Below are 20,404 nucleotides of genomic sequence, written 5' to 3'. Positions count from 1 at the left end.
GCGTCAACGTTGTAGAGTCATGAAAGAGAGGTCTTGATACAGCCACACTCTGGTATCCTCAAATTTGATGACACTGCGATCTCGTAAAGCCTGCATGATTGCCTCCTTCAGCATACAGTAGCTGAGGGAAAGTCAAGATGTCCTGGGGGATCCTTGGTGATTTAGCCAGTGAGCCAGCTCTGTGAGTGCTAGTATTATGTTCTGAGTTGCAATTCTGGTACCACATGGTGGAGGAGCTGGCAGACATAGTCTTCCAGATTCCTGTGTCTGCTTGGAGAGGGACCCCTTTGATTCTAATGTTGGACTGTCTCAATCGGTTTTCAAGGTCTTCTAGTTGAAAACGCAGTTCAATGTTCTTGTCTTGTAGTTCCAGTACCTCACAACTGTAGAAGTCCAGTTCTTCTTCACGAGCATCACCAGATTGCTCCAGGGCACCCACCCTCTGGCCCAGTTTCCCCACATCTCTCTTAATGTCTTTAACGTTAGCTGCCATTTCCTGCTTAAGGGCCGCTACGCAGGAGCAGTGTGCCAAAAAGAGTTCCTTGAAAGGCCCTTTTGACTGGAGCTTCCTTGCTCATCTGGCCAATGGAGGGGTGATCAGGTTGAGAAAGTGGCGGTGGGGATGCATCTTCAGTGGGGGCCACTTTCTTGATGGTAGGTTTAATGAAGAGGTCCTTGATGGAATTGTCTTTTTTGTGCGAGCGTGGTGCTGCCATGGCCGTTCCAGCTGGTGCAGGAGATTGGCTACCTGCAGTGAAGGGGAAGACTCTCAGGTCCAAACAATGTGGTCAGCCTAGCAGGGAGAATCAGTGTGTGCTATTGTGCCGTCTTTTAGGGCCTTAGTTGTGAGTGCAGTGAGAAAATGCCCTAGTCTAGGCTCGATATAAAGAGAGACCGATGGCAGACTTAAGATAGAGACTGCGGGCGGAAGGTGCAAAACTCAGCCTTTTTTTTGCGTGTTCCCAAGATCATCTCCAAGAATGTGTATGGAAGAAGAAAAGCAAGTGTCCAATAGTGCTATGGCTTGGTCTCAGGTGAGTTGCAGCGAGTGGTTAGCAGGTAGGTGTCACCATGGGATTAACTGGGCCAGGCAGTAACGAGGGCTGAGTGTTACAATGCAGCCAGGTAAGCCTGAGAACGTCTTTCCTTCAGTGGTGGCGCTGGGCAAGTTGCTGCTGCTGGTCACTGTTCTGCGCTGGGTGGTTTCGAGCATTGCACAGTTACCTGGCTCAGGAAGGATGCGGGGGCAGATCCACACCCAAACACCCATAGGATTTAAGTGTAGAGGCACTACGCCACAACTTTACAGGCAGCTTGCACAGAGCAGCGGCCCGATCCAGCAGTGGGCGGCCCACCATATGCGCACCAGTCAGCAACTTCAAAATGTTAGGCCGGGGAGCAGTTAAAAGTCTTGGGTAAGGCGGCTGCCGTTGTTTAACCCACAGAGCGAGGTGGTAGTGGCCAGGTCCTGTGTCGGAGGTGTGTTGCACCATCAGTGGGGTCCAGCGCGGCATCATTCACTGCTCAGTGTCAGGTGGCTCCCATCTTACTTGCATGCGATCCAGGGACTGGATTAGGCCAGCCTTTGGGTCTAGTGTTTGGATGGCCAGAGTCCAGAAGGAGCACTCCCAGTGCCTGGGCGACTTCCCGTCCTGGGACACGGTCTTGGAGGGTTCAGGTCACCCCACTTCAGCTTGTCCTGATCATGAGTGCGGCGGACCTCCGAGGTTGTGAAACTGTCCCGGCACCATCTTGCACCCATGCGTGATGTCATTTTAGGGAATGCTACCACTGTACAGTGAAACTTGGCTAACAATATGACGAAATAGGACTGAATTAAACAATTAATTTTCATTTTTGTTCGTGATTATATAGAGCACAGTTTATGTATTTTCACTTGGATGCCAAAGGATAAACCTGGTTGATAAGAATATAGCTAGTAACTGAAAGATACTCCCAGACGTTCTCTCAGCTTCTAATAGTATTATTGTCCTACCTTACACATAAAGACCCCAAAAATCCCCAAATAAATACTTTGACTGGATTTTATCACAACAATTTCTTTTTAAATTTTAAAAAGGGAGTGCAAAGATATACATGAAAGAGGATGGTCTGGAATTCAGTTCCCCAGCACATAAAACAAAAACGGGGCCCACAAAATTAATTCGATTTTAAACAGCAACATTTGATTGAGTACTAAGCAAAATTGCTCTCTTTACCCAGATGATAAATAAGGAATCTGAAAAAAACAAAAAACTCTTACCTCGAGATTCTAAGAAGTATTCAGTAGTGAATGAATTCCAATGCTTCTTATTTTTAAGGCAAGGGGAATCAAAGTCCTGGCTTATCACGTGTAGATGGATATGGCTGGAGGAACCAAAACAGCATAGTATAATGAAATATTCATATCACATTCCCTTAAAATCAATCCATCTTCCTAAGGTATCACCATCGAACGGTACACATGTCCCACGATAAGTAGAATAATTCAAGTGTCATATAAACAGTCAAAAAATACATACTTTAACCTAAGGGATCCTAAATCTACTGGTCCTTATAAATAGAAGCGTATGAAATTATGTGAAATGCAAATCTGGCATTTAGTGCTATATTTTAGCCTGAAATACTCTTAACGCCCATTTTGGACATGAGGTCATATTTCAAAGCCAGAAAACAGCACAAAAATACAAAACATCCCTTCAAGTTGTTCGCCTGCTCCCGCAATATAATTTTTACCCAAAAAGATTTGAAATTAGGTAATCTGGCATAATGGCAACATTTTGGGAATTCTGCGTAACAGACCCAATGCGAAATGCCCAAAATGACACGAGATTAGGTCAGTGTAACATAAATATCACCCAGGACCACTTATAAAAATGTTTTGAGTGTATAGGAAATTTCCTTCCTTGCCCAATGTTACCTATTAAATGACAGCTCGTCTTCAAAGGATGCACCTCATATATCTGATGTACGCTATCTCAAATGTCAAAAAACAAAAGGAAGGGCTTCTAAGCGGGAGATTTTATTAAAGAAATGGTCCTGTGCATAACACTCCCATATAATACATAAAAAAATATATGCACAGTTCCAAACAGAATGAGACAATAAAGAACTACCCCTAATACAGGAGAGATCAAGAACGGTCCCTGTGGGTAACCTAATTCAGGAACAAGTGCCCTCACTCACCTATTGGTGACATGCTTCATCATCGGGCTATGCTCCTCGTCAGACCGGCACTGCAATAGCTGATGGGCCCCCGTGGGGGCTCTTTATCGGAGGTCTTTTGAAGAAAATTGCCGTAGGTGAATGCAATAATGTGGGATTGGTGAGTTGAACTGTTAAAATTGACTACTAGGACCCCATAATTAAATATAATTTTAATGAAAATGTGGGCCTCTGTTAAGATTAAAAACATATCAGGAAAGGGGAAGCAAAAATAATGTCTGTCTTACTCTAATCACAATGTAGTGTTGCTGAACTCTATAGTCTAGGGATCAAGTATGTGTTGGGCAGAGTTGGATGTCCCTACACTGCCCTAATTATAGAAGGTCAACATGTTTCTTGCTTAAGGTAAGTCTATACAGATCTTGGTGCGATTCGTCAGGAACTCAAAAAATCATACCTAATCCTCACAGCTATGTTAAACTAGGTCAACTGTTGTACAGGAACACTCCTCACATTCAAGGATGGGCCCAACGGGATTAGCGGAGAGTCTATATGGTCCAGCCAATGTAGTAATCAGCGTGTCCTTCTCAAATTCAAGGACGGGCTCTAAAGGGATCAGTGGAGAGGCAATATTGTCCAGCGAATGTAATAAGCGGATTTTGGTATCGGACGAGGCTGCTGTGCGCACCTGCCCCTTCTCCACGTATCTGGTATCTGTTTGGAACTATGCATCCTTTTTTCTAGGTATCTCCAACGAACGTAGTACATCATTTAGTCACCTTTCCTGTAGCCAGGGTGTGGCACGCATCTTTACCACCCTGTCCCTGTGACTGGTTGACAAAGCAATCTACCCTGCACTTTATGCTGTTTTGCTCATTGTATGTTCTCTTATAAGGAAGGGCTATTTTATCTGCAGTGATTGTTGACTGCTGTTATCTGTGCTGCAGTGCTCGGTTACATATCAACTACCCTCGTTATAAGAAGAGCATATGCACTTTAATCCCTTTGATATCTTTTTAGTAATGTTAGCCTTATATGATGGTCACGTAGATGTAGATGAATTTGCCCATTCCGGGATGTCAAGCAATGGACTATCTGTGAAATAGTTTTTATTTAAAGTTTTGAATGCTTTTAAATTTGCACTGTTGAAGATGTACTTACTAGGACGAATGACAATGGAATTGTTATGGATCTTATCTATTTATTGCAATGGATTTATATTTTTATTCTTAACGTATTTTTAAACGTTTTTTGTGATTTTACACTTTTATGGTTGATTATATATTTGACCGAATAAAGACTGATTTGACTGAGTAACTGAACTGTTAATGCACTTTTATACTTGCTGAAATCAGTAGCACACTTTCTATTGCTTTTTAAAAATTCCCTTTTACCAGAAGGCTCATCTCAACTATTTCGAAAGGTTTAGCTACTTTTTTGTATAGCTTTCGTTATGCCAAAAGTGGGCTCACATAAAAAGTAAACAGAGACCCATCTTAAACTTTGCATTGACTTACAGAATATGTTGGGTGAAGAACTTGAACAATCAAAAAATTCAACTGAATGTCTTTGAATTAAATTATTTGCATACATTAAAAATTAAAAAACCACCTACCAAGTAGAACACAAGTTATTTTCAGACACAAGTATGAAGATCTGTGAACGTATAGGCTCTAAGGTCATGCTTTCTGGAAAGTGCTGCATCTGTTCAAGGGTTATCAACCTCCATATGTCACAGCACATTCTCATCACTTCTGTGACATGGCTTGGCTAAGATCTTAAAATAACACAATTCAACACTGATCCTCTAGCCTGGAAATATTGACTTTAAAGTGATATTTAAGAATGGCTACTTGATATATCTGACCATGGCACTCAAGAAAGACAGTAACATATTGATAATAAGATTAAAGTACACAAAGTCTTAAATTGTGGCCATTTCTATAGACAAGGAGACACAGTGGCTTCATCCAAAGGTGATGAGAAAAAGAAAAATGCTGAAAAGTATCCAGAATAAAAAACATTTCAAACAGTGTCATGGAAATAAATCTCCATGTAAATGGCAATCTCCTAAAAGGATCCCAGAATCTGTTAAACTGGACACCATTAGAAAAAGGTCAAGGCAGGTATATGAGAGAAAAAGACCAAATACAAAAAAGTTACTTACCTGTTGACAGTCAAGACTTAACAACTGGACTACTGATAGGTCAAAGACACAGAGATAGGACACGGAGTTAGGAAACACAGTCACTGGGGAGACATCCACCAGGGCCAAAAAGACTGAGACAAGGTGATGGGAAGACACACAGGAACAGACAGGACATATAAACACAGGGATACAATAGCACATCTAAAAGTTTCACATATGGGGACAAAAGTCAGAAAACAAGGGAATGGGTCTCCTACTAGTAGAAAAGATGATACTGTTGGACCACACCAGGGTCCACCATTCATTGTGGCATCATCCAAAAAGACATCACATAACACTAACCATATCAAACTGCATCACACGACACCACACCAGAACCTATCACACCAAATCATAGCCTATTGTATTGCATCACACCACCCTACACATCAGATCATCAGAAACAGTGATATATCTTCATATAAAATCATTATAAATGGAGTTTATTAAACATGGATAAGGGAGGGTGAACAGAACTAAAGACCATAATCTTTCCTCTATTTCCAACTGCCGAAAGGAGGGCACTTTAAAAAAAGTGAGCCATTCGCTGTAAGGCACAAACATGGTGCTAACAGGAAACAAGTACCCACAAAGAACAGTACTGTGAGAAGGTGAATGATGGATGGGAGGAATAACCAGGGGAACACAACTTATCACATCACAGTACTGAACATGACAAAACGCCAGGCCGTACAACTCTCTGTAATACACCACTTTCTCAACCAATACAACACCACAGAATGCTTTATCTGAACCCCACACAATATTGCACCATGTCAGAACACACTTCTCTAGATATTATGACACATCAAAGTGTTCCATCCTACAGGAGCACTGCCTCGGTCAAAAAACGTGCATCAGAATGAAACATGAAAAAACATGTTTGGGTACATTGCAAGGTGCTGAATAGAAGTGACAACTCACTTAGTGACTCACTTTGAGAATAGTCTGTCTGTAAATTTCTCTCTCAGATCCCACTGATATATAATCCCATAATGTCAGCTACAATTTCTGTAGCAGTGTGAAGTCATACAAATATACAAGAATACCTGACTTTTATTAGTCAAATTACCAATAGCAGTGATAACAGACACGAATTTTAAAAAACAAATATATCCATTCAACCTTTGCATGTGAAAAACTAAGGAAGGACAAGAGAAAGAAGGACTTTCCAAAAAGTAGCAATTTGAGCAGAAGATTTTTTAAAAAGGGGAATAAAATCATTGCTACATACAGTTCAAGAATAGAATCCTCACAATAACTATGGGGAAAATTTTATTACATTATTTGGTGCACTATAATATGAAAATCTTCTACCGTAGCACAGTTCAAAAATCTTGCAAGCACGATACTCTTCGGAGGTACTGAAGTTCCTTCTAAAGTGAGCTGGTCCCCTTGACAACAGGGAATACTGACAAGCTGAATTTAGGAACGACCCAGTGAGATTAATTGATTCACCCAATGTCAGAACAAGTCAAATTTATGTTTATAATTGTTTAGCTTGGTGGCTTGACTCAGCTGACCTTTGGTGCTATGCACGGCCTTTCACTGATGGATGAAGATGTGGAAAAGCGCTTTTCTTACCTCATACTAGGAATAGCGTGGTAACCCAGTCTAAATGTTGTGCTGCCAGAGCTTGCATAGTCTTTCACCATCTTCTCTCCAACAGCATGCATGTGTTCCAAAAGCTCCAGATGTTGGCTTCTCAGTGCTTTCAGGCTAGAGATTGCTTCCCATGGTAAAACCAACCAATGGTAACGAGCTTTGGGATATTTGTCTTTTATGACCACAACTCTGTCATCTTTGAACACCTATCAACCACCAAAACAAAGGTGTTATTTTTCGTGGAATGCATTAAAGTCATCACCTGTTTTTTAAATGATCTTTCATTTAAGAGGTAGTTACATTTCTTAATTACTTCATTTACTATAGTACAAAACAATGTCACACCAGTCAACTGATTCATTAAAACACTGAAGAAAAAAGGTCTGGTATGCGATGCAAGGACACAAGTTTGAAGAAATGCAAGCTTGAAGCTGCTGTCACTATTCTTGGGGCTGCATAGAAGAAACACCACTACTCAGTATCAGGTAAAGAACTCTGGGTTGGAGCAATCTTGTGAGGCAGTCTAGTGGACTCTTAGAGACAATGATGAATTCTGCTTGGCGCACCTGCGGTGATAATAATCATGTTATGTGCTGCTTGACAGGTCATCAAGCCCTCCTGAGATCCCAAAGTCGACATTTCACTGGGTGGTGTCTCGGAAGGTTGCAGAGAAAGCTATAGGATGCTCTGCCTCTCAAGGCGATTATCAAGAATGCTGGCCTTAGAATTTAAAGTCCAATCTAATCAGTATGCCTGTAAATAAATTATATGCACCCAGGAATCAAGAAGTCTCAGGTGATTCTGTACACATGATATACCAATCTCTCAACAAATCAGCGCAAGTATAAAGCTTAACTTTATAAAGAAATGGTGGCCTGGCCTGGCCATGCATGGCGTAGCACGCAGCTACTGGAGCTCTGGGGGGAGACGGAGGCCCGAAGCTCATTAATCCTGCAAAAATGGGTGAATAGACCCCAAGACGCACAGATCTGGTCTCCTAAAGGCACGCTGCCTAGACAGAGGTGCAGTGGTGTGCCGCTTTGGACTGTGCAGGACGCTGAACATCCGAAAGCGGTCCCAGTGCTGTGCAGCAGCCTTAGATGGAGTACTATAATGCATACAAGAAGGCCTTATACACGCTGGTGGTAGAGGAAAAAAGGCCACTGGAAGAAAGAGTACAACACAGCAAGGTGGCCTAAGCAGCAATGGGGCAAATACACAGACGCGCTACACCCTTCTAACCCCGGGAACTGGTGTACACGAATAGCCAGTGCCAAGACACCCAATGAAATGGGGAGATCCCGCATAGGAGGGAAAAGCGTCCTACCAGAAGTGGATGGGACCGACAAGGAGAAGGAACCAGGAGCAATGGAAACCCACACAGCGACCATCTTACAAGCGATCAAAGACACAAAACTATCCTTGGAGACCCAATTGGCAGCAGTGGCGAGCGAAGCGGGACTGCTACAGGAGGACCACCAGAAATTAATGGACCATGTCACAGAATCAGAGGCGCAGATAGAGGCAACAATACCCCAAGTAGCGGATCTTATAAAGCATTGCAAGTAACTGGAGATAGGGCTACAACAGGTGACAAACAGACTGGAAGATATAGAGGGGTGGTCAAGACACCAATGCGAGACTAGTGGGGGTGCTGGAAAAAGCAGAAGGGCATGATACTGAGTTATATGTGGAAGATTGGCTAATAAACAGCTTACTACAAGGCAAACCACCCAAATTCTTTTCAGTAGAAAGAGCTCATAGAATTCCAACCCGGGCTATGCAACCAGGAGCTCCCCACGACCAATAGTATTAAGACTGACGAACTTCAGAGACAGAGACGATGTTCTTCAGAAGGCAAGAAAACATGGCCCCTGGTTCATTGAAAACACTGAAATCCACACATATCCAGATTAAACAAACCTGGTACAACGCCAAAGAGGGGCTTATGTACCAATTAAGAAAGTACTGCGGCAACAAGAGATAAAATATTCACTTATATACCCAGCAAAATTGCGAATGGAACTAAAAGAGAAAACGTATTTTCTACAAAATGCACAGGATGCCTGAACATGGCTAGAAGACCAGGGATTAGGGATGGGCTTGCCACCAAGGACAACATGGGGGGAAAGGAGAAATTACCCAACAGTCGGACGCCGGAACAAAAAAGAGAGGAGGAGCGCCACAACACTAACTAAAGATCAGATAAAAGACACAGAATAAGGTCATTAAAGAATTGCAGCAACACATGCTCACCCAAATAAACAACAAATAGAGAACACTACCGGTTGAGGGCAACGAAAGGTACTCTGATTGCACGGAAATAGGCCAGGAAACAGAAGAGGAACATCTACCAGAAATTATGCCTATGACATCAGAACACTTGGGATGAAAAGAGACGAGGGCTGGACAGGTTGGAAAGAATCAGGTCAGGCCTCGGGCCCTGGTCCCCCACCGGCAAAGCTGCTGGAACACATAGACATTTGATATGGGATGGAGGAGCCGAGGGCAACTCCTCACAGACATGACGACAATGGAGGGTCACCACGCCCAGGTGATGAAAGCACAAAATGTTTGTTTGGATTTAAGGTTGGGGACAACACATACCATGAGTTTGGGGGGTGGTTAGTTCAGGAATCACCGTACAGTAAGGTAGGGAGGGGTAAGTTACAAGCAGGTTCAGTTTACTGAAGCTCACAAAGAAGAAAAACATTGTCCCACACCAAAACATAGAGGAGGGTGCGCAAACAAGCACAGAATACATCCACCATAATGTGGTTACAAAGTATACGGATACAAACATGTAATGCTAATGGGTTGGGCAACAGAGTAAAATGGAGCCTTGTTCAAAGAGCGCTCAACAGACAAAGAAATGATATAGTGTTCCTACAGGAGACTCATCTGTTACATCAACAGCACCAGTGCATGCATAGAGGTAGATACAGACTAGGCAGCTGGGTGCAATTCATCTCAGGGTCGAGAGGAGTGGCAATTTTGATCAAGAGATCACTACCATTTCACGAAAAACAAACATGGACAGACAGGCAGGGAGCATACACGGCTATCTTGGGGAAATTGGAAGGAGAGGATATAATGTTAGTACATTATGTACGTCCCACCAGGTGTTCAAAGTGGGCTGTTTAAAAAGCCTGGAGAAATACTATTAAAGGCACCATGTGCCTTGGTAGTGCTGAGAGGTAATTTCAACCCAGAAATAGTTCCCATCTAGAGGGAAGTGGGACTAGAAGAAGACTAGAAAGGTTTACACACGCACTAGGTCTGTGTGCCATATGGAAGAGCCTACACCAGGGGAAACATGCTACTCCTTCACTCAGGGGCCCACTCAATGCACTCACAATTAGATTACTTTTTCACCACAGGAGGAACACTCAGCAGGTTTACGGAGGCGAAATATTTGGCTCGAGGAATAAGCGACCACTCCCCACTGTGGACATCAGTTGACCTCCAAGCCCAAAAGCCCAAACGATCATGGAGAATGGAAACATGGCGACTGGCTAACAAACAAGAGGTCAAACGCTTGACTACTGCCTTGGAGCTACACTTTGTTGAAAATAGAAACACGGTGTAAAGCACAATGACATTATGGGAGGCATATAAAGCAACAATAAGGGGTACAATTATCTCTGGGGAGATACATGAAAGCAGGGAAAGGAGAGCACCACTGGATAAATTAGAGGAAAAGAGCACACAACTAGATGAGATATATGCAGAGAAGGGGGATCCCACCAGTAAGAGAGCAGCTGATTTGAAGAGTTGCAAACCAAGCGTGAGAAAAAGATGAAACAAAAACCTCCAACACAGCAAAGCAAAAAAGAATATATGAAGGCTGGAATAAAACTGGAAAGCTACTGGCGTGGCTGGGAAGAAAGGAAAGAGACAAAATGAAGATTAAAGAACTTAGGCAAACATAATGGAATGTGATACGCACAGGTGGAGATATAGCTGAAGAATTTGCCACATATTTGGAACGCTTTTATGACTCTCACAACAGCTCCCGAAATAGAAATTTGAGCATTTATTGCTGACTGCCCAATAAAGAGACTAAGCGAAAACCAAAAAATAGCTTTAGAAGAAGATATTATAGTAAAGGAGATTACACAGGCCTTGGGTCAGATGCAAACAGGTAAAGCTCCCGGACTGAACAAACTCCCAACTGAATTATTCAAAAGATTACGAACACAAGTGAATGCCCCACTTCATAAAGCCCTGACGGAAGCGTGCAGGACAGGTAAGCTGTCAGAGGATATGCACACAGCAATGGTGATATTAATCCCAAAGGCAGGGAAACCGGTGGACAGATGTGACTCATATATGCCCATATAATTGAGCATTGAGGACATAAAAATACTGGCAAAGGTATTGGCAGATAGGTTAAAAACTGTGATTTTAGAGTTACCAAAATGGAGTCATACTGGGACGCTCGACCAGACTGAACCTCAGGCGCCTACTCGATAACATAGCTCTGGCCAGGGAGTCACTGGCGGGCAAAGTAATTATCTCCCTAGATGCTAATAAAGCATTTGACTCGGTGGAATGGAGATATCTGCTTGGTATTTTGGAAGGGATGGGATTTGGGCCAAAATACATACGATGGGTCAGGCTGCTCTATGACCGCCCTATTGCTAGGGTACGGAACAATGGCCATCTCTCTCGGAAGTTTGATATCACGAGAGGTACCAAGCAGGGCTGGCCACTGTCGCCGATGTTGTTTTCATTGGCTATCGAAGCTCTGGCAGCTTAGATAAGAGAGGACACAAATTTGGCGTTGGCCAAGTGGACAGGGGCCAGAGGACCGTATCTAGTTGTACACTGATAATATCCTACTGTACTTAACCAACATGACACAAACATTGGACAGGCTCCAACAGATATTTGGCACATTTGGCAGTCATTCAGGCTTTGCAATTAACTGGGATAAATCACTAGTGATCCCACTGGATGACGAACTGATAAGTACAAACCTTAGATTGCCACTCCGGATGGAGCAAACCAAGTTTAAATACCCAGGGGTATCGATAACACACTCCGATGTTGAATACTATAAGGCAAACATAGCACCCCTTGCGCAACGCTTAGAGCATGACGTGAAACATTGGCAGTCGCTGCCACTCTCCCTGTTAGGGAAAGCAGCCATGTTCCAAATGATGGTGCTCCCCAGAATGCTGTACATTCTACAAAATACACCATATAGAATACCAGATAGGTTTTTTATTAAGATAGATGGCCTGGTAAGAACGCTGTTATGGGCGGAAGGGCAATCTAGAATATCTCTGAAAATACTGCAAAGGTTCAAGTAAGAGGAGGGAATTGTACTGCCTAGGTGTGCGGAAGTACTATGAAGCAGCGCAAGTCAGCGTGGTAAATGACTGGGCATATATGGAGGCTGATAAGGCGTTTTGGGGAGATAAAACTGGGGTGGGGGATACAAAGCTATCTGCATGCATTATACGGAGGAATAACTCTGAAAATGTACCCGGTGACACAAAGGATAACAGAAATCTAGAGGAGACTGACGAAGGAGATGGGCTGGAGTGAGAGACTAACCCCCAAGACCTCACTATGGGAAGGTACAAGATTAAAAGAGGTCTCGTCACTTCAGGGATTCAAAGGGTGGGACGACATAGGTAAATCCACGTTGGCGGAAGTATGGGATTCAAATGGGACAGTCCCATTCTCACACCTACAGACAGAATATAAGATGACCGGGTCCCAGTGGCTCAAACACAGGCAACTATCCCATGTCCTGAAAAATAACATCCCTTAAGATGAGGAGATGCAAGAAAATTCCCCACTAGAAAACAGGTTGCGAGTGGAAGAGTTGAGAAAAAACTGGTATCACTGACATATGGCACTCTGATAAGGAACACACAAGATACACTGACAAAACTGCGAGATAGGTGGGAATTAGACACAGGGAACCTAGAGGATGACGACGGGGGGGAAGGGGTGGGAGGGGGGTGCATTAGAATTCCTAAAAAAAAGTGGCAATAAAAACAAGCTTCCAGCTTATCCAGCTTAAAATAATACACCGGGTGTACTACACATGGACCTTCTTATACAAGATAGGATGTGTACGCAGAGCGGGCTGCAAGAGAGACCGCAGAATGGAAGGCTCCTTTCTGCACATTATATGGATCTGCCCACGTCTTCAGGGGTACTAGGGGAAGGTGTAAAGTACACTAGTGGCTGCAATAGGTGAGGCCTCAAGTTTGACACCAAGAGTAGAGTTACTGGGGATATGGGAGACCTCAGACTATGCACACCATCAAAAAACGCTCATCAACATGGGTTGCATGGTGGCCAAGAGAGATAAAGCCAGAGATGGGGCTTGGCCATGCCCCCTACGTATCAGAGCTGGAAAATAGGAATGGAATACTGTAGAATTACAGAAAAAGACTGTACAAGAGCAGAGGATGTATGAAGAAATATGAAAAAATATGGGGAGGATGGGAAATGGAAATATGAAAGAACACAGACTTGAAACAGATAGCAAAGCACGGTAAGAATGGCAATAGATGAATCATATATTACTGGACTAAAGATATGGGTGGGTGAGACCATGGTGGAGCAGAAGGTGAGATGAAATGTTAACAATGTTAATTGTATGCATGAATGTACTAACTGTCAATAACTGTCAATAAAACAAACAAAAAAAAAAAATTGATAAAGAAATGCACAAAAGCTTTTTATAGTTTATGTGCACAAACATGATACAAAAATCGACAATTCTGACCTGCATGTCTTGGTCCATCATTGATGCTTTTAACCCCTGTGACCAATGGCCCTGTTGTTTCTGAAACAAATAGAACGGCAACAATAATTGACATTTACCAAGTTAAACTTTAAATGACATAAGTAAATCCAGTTCAGTGTGTAACGAAAGATTGTGAATAGACAAGGGAAAGATAAAGTGGTAAAATAATGGTTCCCAACTGTACAAAACAAAACAGCTCTCATGATTTTGGTAGCACAACACATCGCTACTGGAGGGAATCTGTGAAAAGTGAAGTTAAGAAAAATATATAGGAAATGAACATTCCTAGTTTGTAAATCTCCCTTCTCGAGAACCCAGTTGGTAATGGGAATAGATTATTGTATGTGGCTACAAATTGGGTTGTTGGTTGACTGGGATGTCAGATAAACCGTAAATTTACCTTTGGGCACTTTCTGGTAGCTTGGCACAGAGCAGTCAGGCTCAACATGGAAGCAGTGTATACAGTATTTATGCAAAGCACAAACAAGAAAACAGTGAAAACACCACACAAAAACATCCCACTCCAGATTAGATCAAAACAAACAAAACAAATCCAATAAGTAGAACCAGAGTTATGAATTTTTAAATAATAAACTGCAATATAGCACCTAAAGCATTAAGCACTTACCTCTGCTATCTGGTCACACTAGACCAGGTCAAAGTCAAAAATTCAAGCCGACCATAATGGAGCATGGTTCGGATACAGTCCCAGATTAGTCTTGCTGAACTTTTAACTTCTCAAGAATTGTGCCAAGAGTATCGTTTGCGGTGAAGAAGTTCGCCAGAAGCAAGGAGAACGGCACTGCCGATGGTCAGAGAGGCACAAACAGCGGTCTGGGCAATGTGGGTGATACTTGCTGTGGGAAAAGACAAACTTGTGGCTGCTCACACCGGATTTCCGGACAAGCAATGAGGTTCCAGAGCAAATGGGCAAGTTTTGTGAAGAGCCCAAAAGCCTAAATTTAAGAGCTTAAGAACAGTTCCAATGGCCCAGGACCATTAGAAAGGATGGGTTCAGGAGCTGTGGGGAGCCTGTTATGACCCTGAGGCTCAGATCAGGGGGCCAGGAGACTAGCCCTTTGAGTCACTCTGGGGTCCTGGCTTTAAGATGGGCTCCAGGTCCATTTCTGCTTCTCCAGGCAAGAGGGTAGCAGGCAGCTGGTCAGCAAGGCAGCAGCTCCTTCAGAGTGGCAGTCTTTTCAGCAACACAGCAGTCCTTGTTCCTAGCAGAGTATCCACAGGTTGAGAAGTGCAGTGAGTTGTTAGAATTAGAAGTCAAGTTCTTACACCCAGTGGTGCATTTGAAGTGGGGGAGACTTCAAAGACAGGCCTTTGACGTGCACAGTGGCCCTGCTCTGGCTCCAGAGTCACTACAAGGGGTATGCAACCCTTCGTGTGGGGACAAAACACGGCCTATTCAGGTGTGAGGATGGGTCCAGCTGCTTCCTCCCATCCTTCCAGGATGGGCCATCAAGTCACCCCTAAGCTCCCATTGTGTGTGGATGTCTAGGGAGAATACACAAAGTCCAGGCATGGGATCAGAGACAGGCAGCAGGCACCAAGTTGCTAAACTAAGAAACTAAGAAAAAGTTAACCTTCGAGAAGTGGCATTTTCAGAATTGCAATTTAAATTCTGACTTTACCATATGTTTGGATGTTAAATTGTGATTCTAGAGACACCAAACATGAAAAGTCTACCTCTTTACAAAGGAGAATTACACTTATGAAATGTAATAAGGTAATCCCAATGTTATTCTATGGGAAAGATCGGTCTGGCGGCAGTGAAAAATGACTTTGGGAGTTTTTCACTAGCAGGGCATGTATAACTAAAACGTACATGTCCTACATTGCACCCTGCCCTTTGGGCTGTCTGGGGCCTACCATAAGGGTGACTCATATGCATCAAAAAGGAAGGTTTGGGCCTGGCAAAAGGTTGTTTTTGCCAGGTTGACAATGGCAGGGTAAAACTGCCCACACCGGCTCTGCAGTGGCAAGCCTGAGACACGGTTAGAGAGCTTCTTAAATGGGTGGCACAATCAGTGCTGCAGATCCACTAGTAGAATTTAATTTAAAGGCCCTGGTTACACAAAGTACCAAGTTACTAGGGACTTATAAGTAAATTAAATATGTCAATGGGAAAAAGCCAATATTACCATGTTTAGGGGTGAGAGCAAAAGCACTATAGCACTGGTTAGCAGTGGTAAAGAGAAGAGTCTTAAAGCCAACAAAAACGAATTCAGCAAAAATAAGAGGAGTAATACAGAAAGTTTGGAGATGGCCCTGCAGAAATGGTCATTTTCCAACATATGCTCTGCCAAATGCAGAAAGCTTTACATGGCTTTTGTGCCCATCTGGTCCATACGGGTAATATTTTGGAAAACATTCACACAAGGATTGGGGTTAGACATGCCTGCCTCCTCTTCCCACTCTATTTGCTCTCTAGTTAGAACCCTATTTCATACACCTAAAAATATCTCTACATATGTATCCCCTTAGATTTAACTCCACTTTATATATTATAGTGATCTGTGCAGTTGGTATAGCAGTGTGCTCTACAAAACATCAAGCAGCCATCATATTAATAGAAGGAGAAGTGGTCCAATTTGAGTCTTTCCAAGACCCAAATACTATAATTTGTGTTATGCTATGTTATTTTGAACTTGATAAAGTGCTAGAGTCATACCCGAAGGTGTATCTTGGTGCTCAGCCAGTACATACCCAACATCCAGGACCTAGAACAACCTGGTTTTCATCATTTTCTTAAATTTCATGAAATCTGAGGAACAGTGGAAACGGAGAGGAAGTTGATTGCAGGCAGTGGAGGCTGTGAAGGAAAAGGCTCTGCCACCATATCTGGAGGTACGGATGTGGCGGACAATCAGCAGCTCATTATCACTGATCTTAAAGTATGGGGAGGACAACAATGATGCAGTTAGTCCTGTAGGTACAGAGGTGCTCTACCCATCAAGGACTTGTGGGTAAGGCAACATATCCTAAAAAAGGTGCTCTTTCTGAAAGGAAGCCAATGAAGAGCTCTAAGAATAGGCACTAAAGAAGCCTGCCAGAAGATTACAGACCAGATGGGTAGCCGGATTTTGCACCACCTGGAGCGTGGACAGTAAGGTGTTGCGGACTGCCATAAACAAATCATTACTGTAATCAAGGTGGCTTATGACCAGGTCCTGGACCAGCGTTTTCCTGCAGCTAATGGTAGCCAAGGAAAGACCCTCCTCAGTAGCCTCACAGTTGCAAAGCAGGACCCACAGGTTATAACTATGTGACTCTTCATGGATAGCTCCTGGCCTAGTTTGCTGCTCAGATTTTTTCTAGCGTGACTTCGGGGTGAAGGGAACTACTCCCAGTTTTCAGGGGCCACCAGTCGGTGGTCCAGAGGTGCTGAGCTTTACTGAACAGAAAGTGTTCAGTCTTTATATAATTAGCCTGGACTACTAGAAGACACCCGGTATGTAGAGTCTGGGTATTCAGATCTCTCTATGCAACAGATAATCACTTTAAAATATGAGTTACTTACAACTAAAACTATATTTCAACTCAAACAGTGGAATTTCGTGGACGTTGTAATGTAATTAAGATGGTGATATTAAAAAAATTCGTACATCTTTTTTGGAGCAATAAAGCTTTACTTATCTGCTGTTTTTTAACCAAAAAGTAGAGAGCTCTTTAAGTAAATTAATCTGGCAATGCAAACAACCATGTTGTACCATTCGTGTTTTGCAACTGCTGAATGATAGGGGTGAGTGGATCTTCAGATTAAGATTTTGCTGCAGGGCAGCATTCACAGACCGTCTTTCTAAGTTTATGATATTCTCCAATACATGGCACCTTACATCATTATATTGAGAGTCAAAGTCACCAACTGGATTTCTAAAACCAACTTACTTTAAACAAACACGCTTTACAATTCTGTCTGTATTTGCAAACATATGGACGAATCAAAAGAGCGGAACAGCTACCCTACTATACCATGGTATACATCACTCTGGAATAATCTAGATTTTCTGGCCTTCTCTTTCATTCAACCTTCTGACAAAAGGCAACAATCTCTCCATATACAGTTTGACAACTTTTTGAGGGGAATCAATTTCATCCGTTCACTGAATTAATCGCTCTGTATGATAAAGCAACTACTGGTATATTTAAATATATCCAATATTTTTTGGGTTATTAAAATCACTAATAAAGCATGGTTGTCAAAGATACCATGTATTAAACTGATCTTCTGTAACAAACAGAAGGGAATAATAGGGAAGTTATATAGTGTGCTAATGCATTATTTCCCTAGATAATATACTGGTCCTAGCACAGAAATGGTCAAACAAAATCTCTAAGGAAATTGATATATCATATAATGAAGAATCAAACTGTCTCATCAACGCATTAATATTTCCAGCCTAAAGGTGCATTACTATAAAATGATTCAAGATTTACATTATATCCCTGAAGGACTATACACATGTTGCTGTCAAAATAATTCTGCATGTTTTTGATGCAGAGAATATTTGGCAGACACAATTCATATTTTTATGCTTTGAAGTGGAGCTTCTGGGCCCATGTATTTGAAGAAATCTCTAAAGTAATACAATCAAAGGTATACCTGTCAAGGGTGATACCTGCAAAAGCTGCTCTACTCGTATTCTGTATGATATTTTCTGCAAGATTGTGCATGCAAGATCATGGTTGGATCCTAATCCTCCATCTGTTAGCTCTTTGTGGAACCAATTTTCCGAAATAAGTGAGACTGAAATCCCTACCATTAAAGGCAGCCCACACAGTAAACTACTTAGACAAAAATGAGTCCCTATGATTTACTGGATGGAGTTTAATAATTAGCATATTGTATTGTGATAATTCTTTTTGGCTTTGTAAATACTTTTTGTCATCTCTTGTTAACCCCTTGTATCTTGATACTTAAGTACTCTTGTATCTTATATGTATTTAAGATGATGTGCTTTTTTTATTTATCACTGTATATCAACTCTACATATACATAATAAGATTATCAAAAAGGTATACACTTCTGTCTTGTACCCACCATTCAAACAGTGTTTCTGTCAACACATATTATAAATGCCTAGCTGAATGTTACCCACCACTTCCTTAAGCCTGGAATTGTCAGGTAATGCCTGACTGCATGTAAGGATAATAATAAACAAGAAATGTGGCTTTAACAAGAGATTGAGAAGGGCTGTTAGACCTTTTGATTGCATGCTAAAACCAATTGGGTTATCATCTGAAAACACATTATCTAACAATGGGCTGATGTAACAAAATCATCTTTTTGTGAAATTCTTTATACAAGGTAGCACCATTCAAATCTGCAACTTTATTTGTCTGACATATTTGTGCATAACGTGTTTTGCAGCAGGTGCTAACCTTTTTTTTGCTGCTCAATGTAAACCTACAAAGAGATGTCTTCAAAATTACACTGAGTGAAGAAACTAAGAGTGGGCGGAGGACGTTCATTGTGGTGCCACATGCAAAAGGAGGATTCTTCAATCTACTGCCATAAAGTGTAGGATTTTGTCCATGCTATTCACCAAAAAGATCCACAGGTTGGCAAGAGCTGTTTGTAGGAGGCTGGCCTGGTTTGTAGTGGGTACCAAAGGTACTTACAGCTTATACCAGGTCCAGTTATCCCTTATTAGTGAAATGTAGTCAGTGTCTAGAAGCCAGCTGTATAGAGGTAGCTGTAGGCAGAGCAGCCAGGGCTGAACTAGGAGACATACAAAGCGCTTGCAATACCACTGTAGTAACACAGTACTCACACACATGAAATACAATACGCAGTGAAACAAAAATAAGGGTATTTTATTTTAGTGATACAATGCCAAAAATACCTTAGAGACTATACTCCCTCAGGAGGTAAGTAATATACACAATAATTACACTAGTAACCTAAAACAGGTAAGTAAATAGTCAGAAAATAGTGCAAACAGTGAAAATCACAATAGGTTGCAATGGGCCTAGGGGGAACACAAACCATATACTAAAATATTGGAATGCAAAAGTCAGTCTCCCACCTAGGCAAGTATAGTGTGTAGAGGGGCGCTGGCAGTGTAAGAAAACACCAAAGGTAAGTAACAGACGCTATCCTAGAGCCCAGAAAAACAGGGGTAAATCACAGTACGTTTCCAGAAACCCACAAGAAGTCGTGATTGAAGATTATGCAAGAACCAGAAGAGACTGCAAGACACCAACAATGGATTCCTGGACCTGAAGACTTGTGGAATAAGGGGACCAAGCCCAAGAAGCACTGAAGAGTCCAGAGAGAACAGGAGCCCCTGCTAACCCGGATTAAGGTGCAAAAGAAGAACCAATGGTGAGAAGAAAAAATCTGTATTGTACCAAAGAAGATAGATGCGGGTTCCTAGTTGGTGCAGATGATGTCCCACGCCAGATGAATGAATGCAGTCTGGTTTGTGCCGCTGGATTCCGCCAACAAGCCCTGACACACGCAAAGCTTGCAGTTAGCGGAAAATGGTGCTACCTGGGACCAGGAGGGATCTGGTGGCCTCTACCCAGGAGAGGGAGACAGAGGGGGCTCTCAGCAACTCAGAGAGCCCTTAGAAGACCAGGCAGCGTGCACAAGAGTCCCACAACATGGGGACAAAGAAGGTGCAAATGGAGGCCCACGCAGCATGATACAAAGG

The 20,404-nt window shown here is 42.5% G+C and overlaps 1 protein-coding gene across 4 annotated transcripts in view; it reads right to left on the bottom strand.

The window, feature by feature from the left end:
* The window catches only part of APTX (aprataxin), a 193,859-nt gene that overhangs the window by 19,795 nt on the left and 153,660 nt on the right, over positions 1-20,404 (bottom strand). For all 4 annotated transcript variants that reach the window (XM_069237504.1, XM_069237487.1, XM_069237497.1 and 1 more), the window contains 3 exons: positions 13,713-13,772; positions 6,938-7,164; positions 2,264-2,367 (listed from right to left, as the gene is read on the bottom strand). In XM_069237504.1, coding sequence (XP_069093605.1) covers positions 2,264-2,367; positions 6,938-7,164; positions 13,713-13,772 — 391 coding nt within the window. The remainder of the gene's footprint in view (positions 1-2,263; positions 2,368-6,937; positions 7,165-13,712; positions 13,773-20,404) is intronic.

Source organism: Pleurodeles waltl, chromosome 1_2 (genome assembly GCF_031143425.1).
Source record: "Pleurodeles waltl isolate 20211129_DDA chromosome 1_2, aPleWal1.hap1.20221129, whole genome shotgun sequence".
Taxonomy (NCBI): domain Eukaryota; kingdom Metazoa; phylum Chordata; class Amphibia; order Caudata; family Salamandridae; genus Pleurodeles; species Pleurodeles waltl.
The sequence above is the reverse complement of the archived record's forward strand: the minus strand, read 5'-3'. Positions and strand labels throughout refer to the sequence as shown.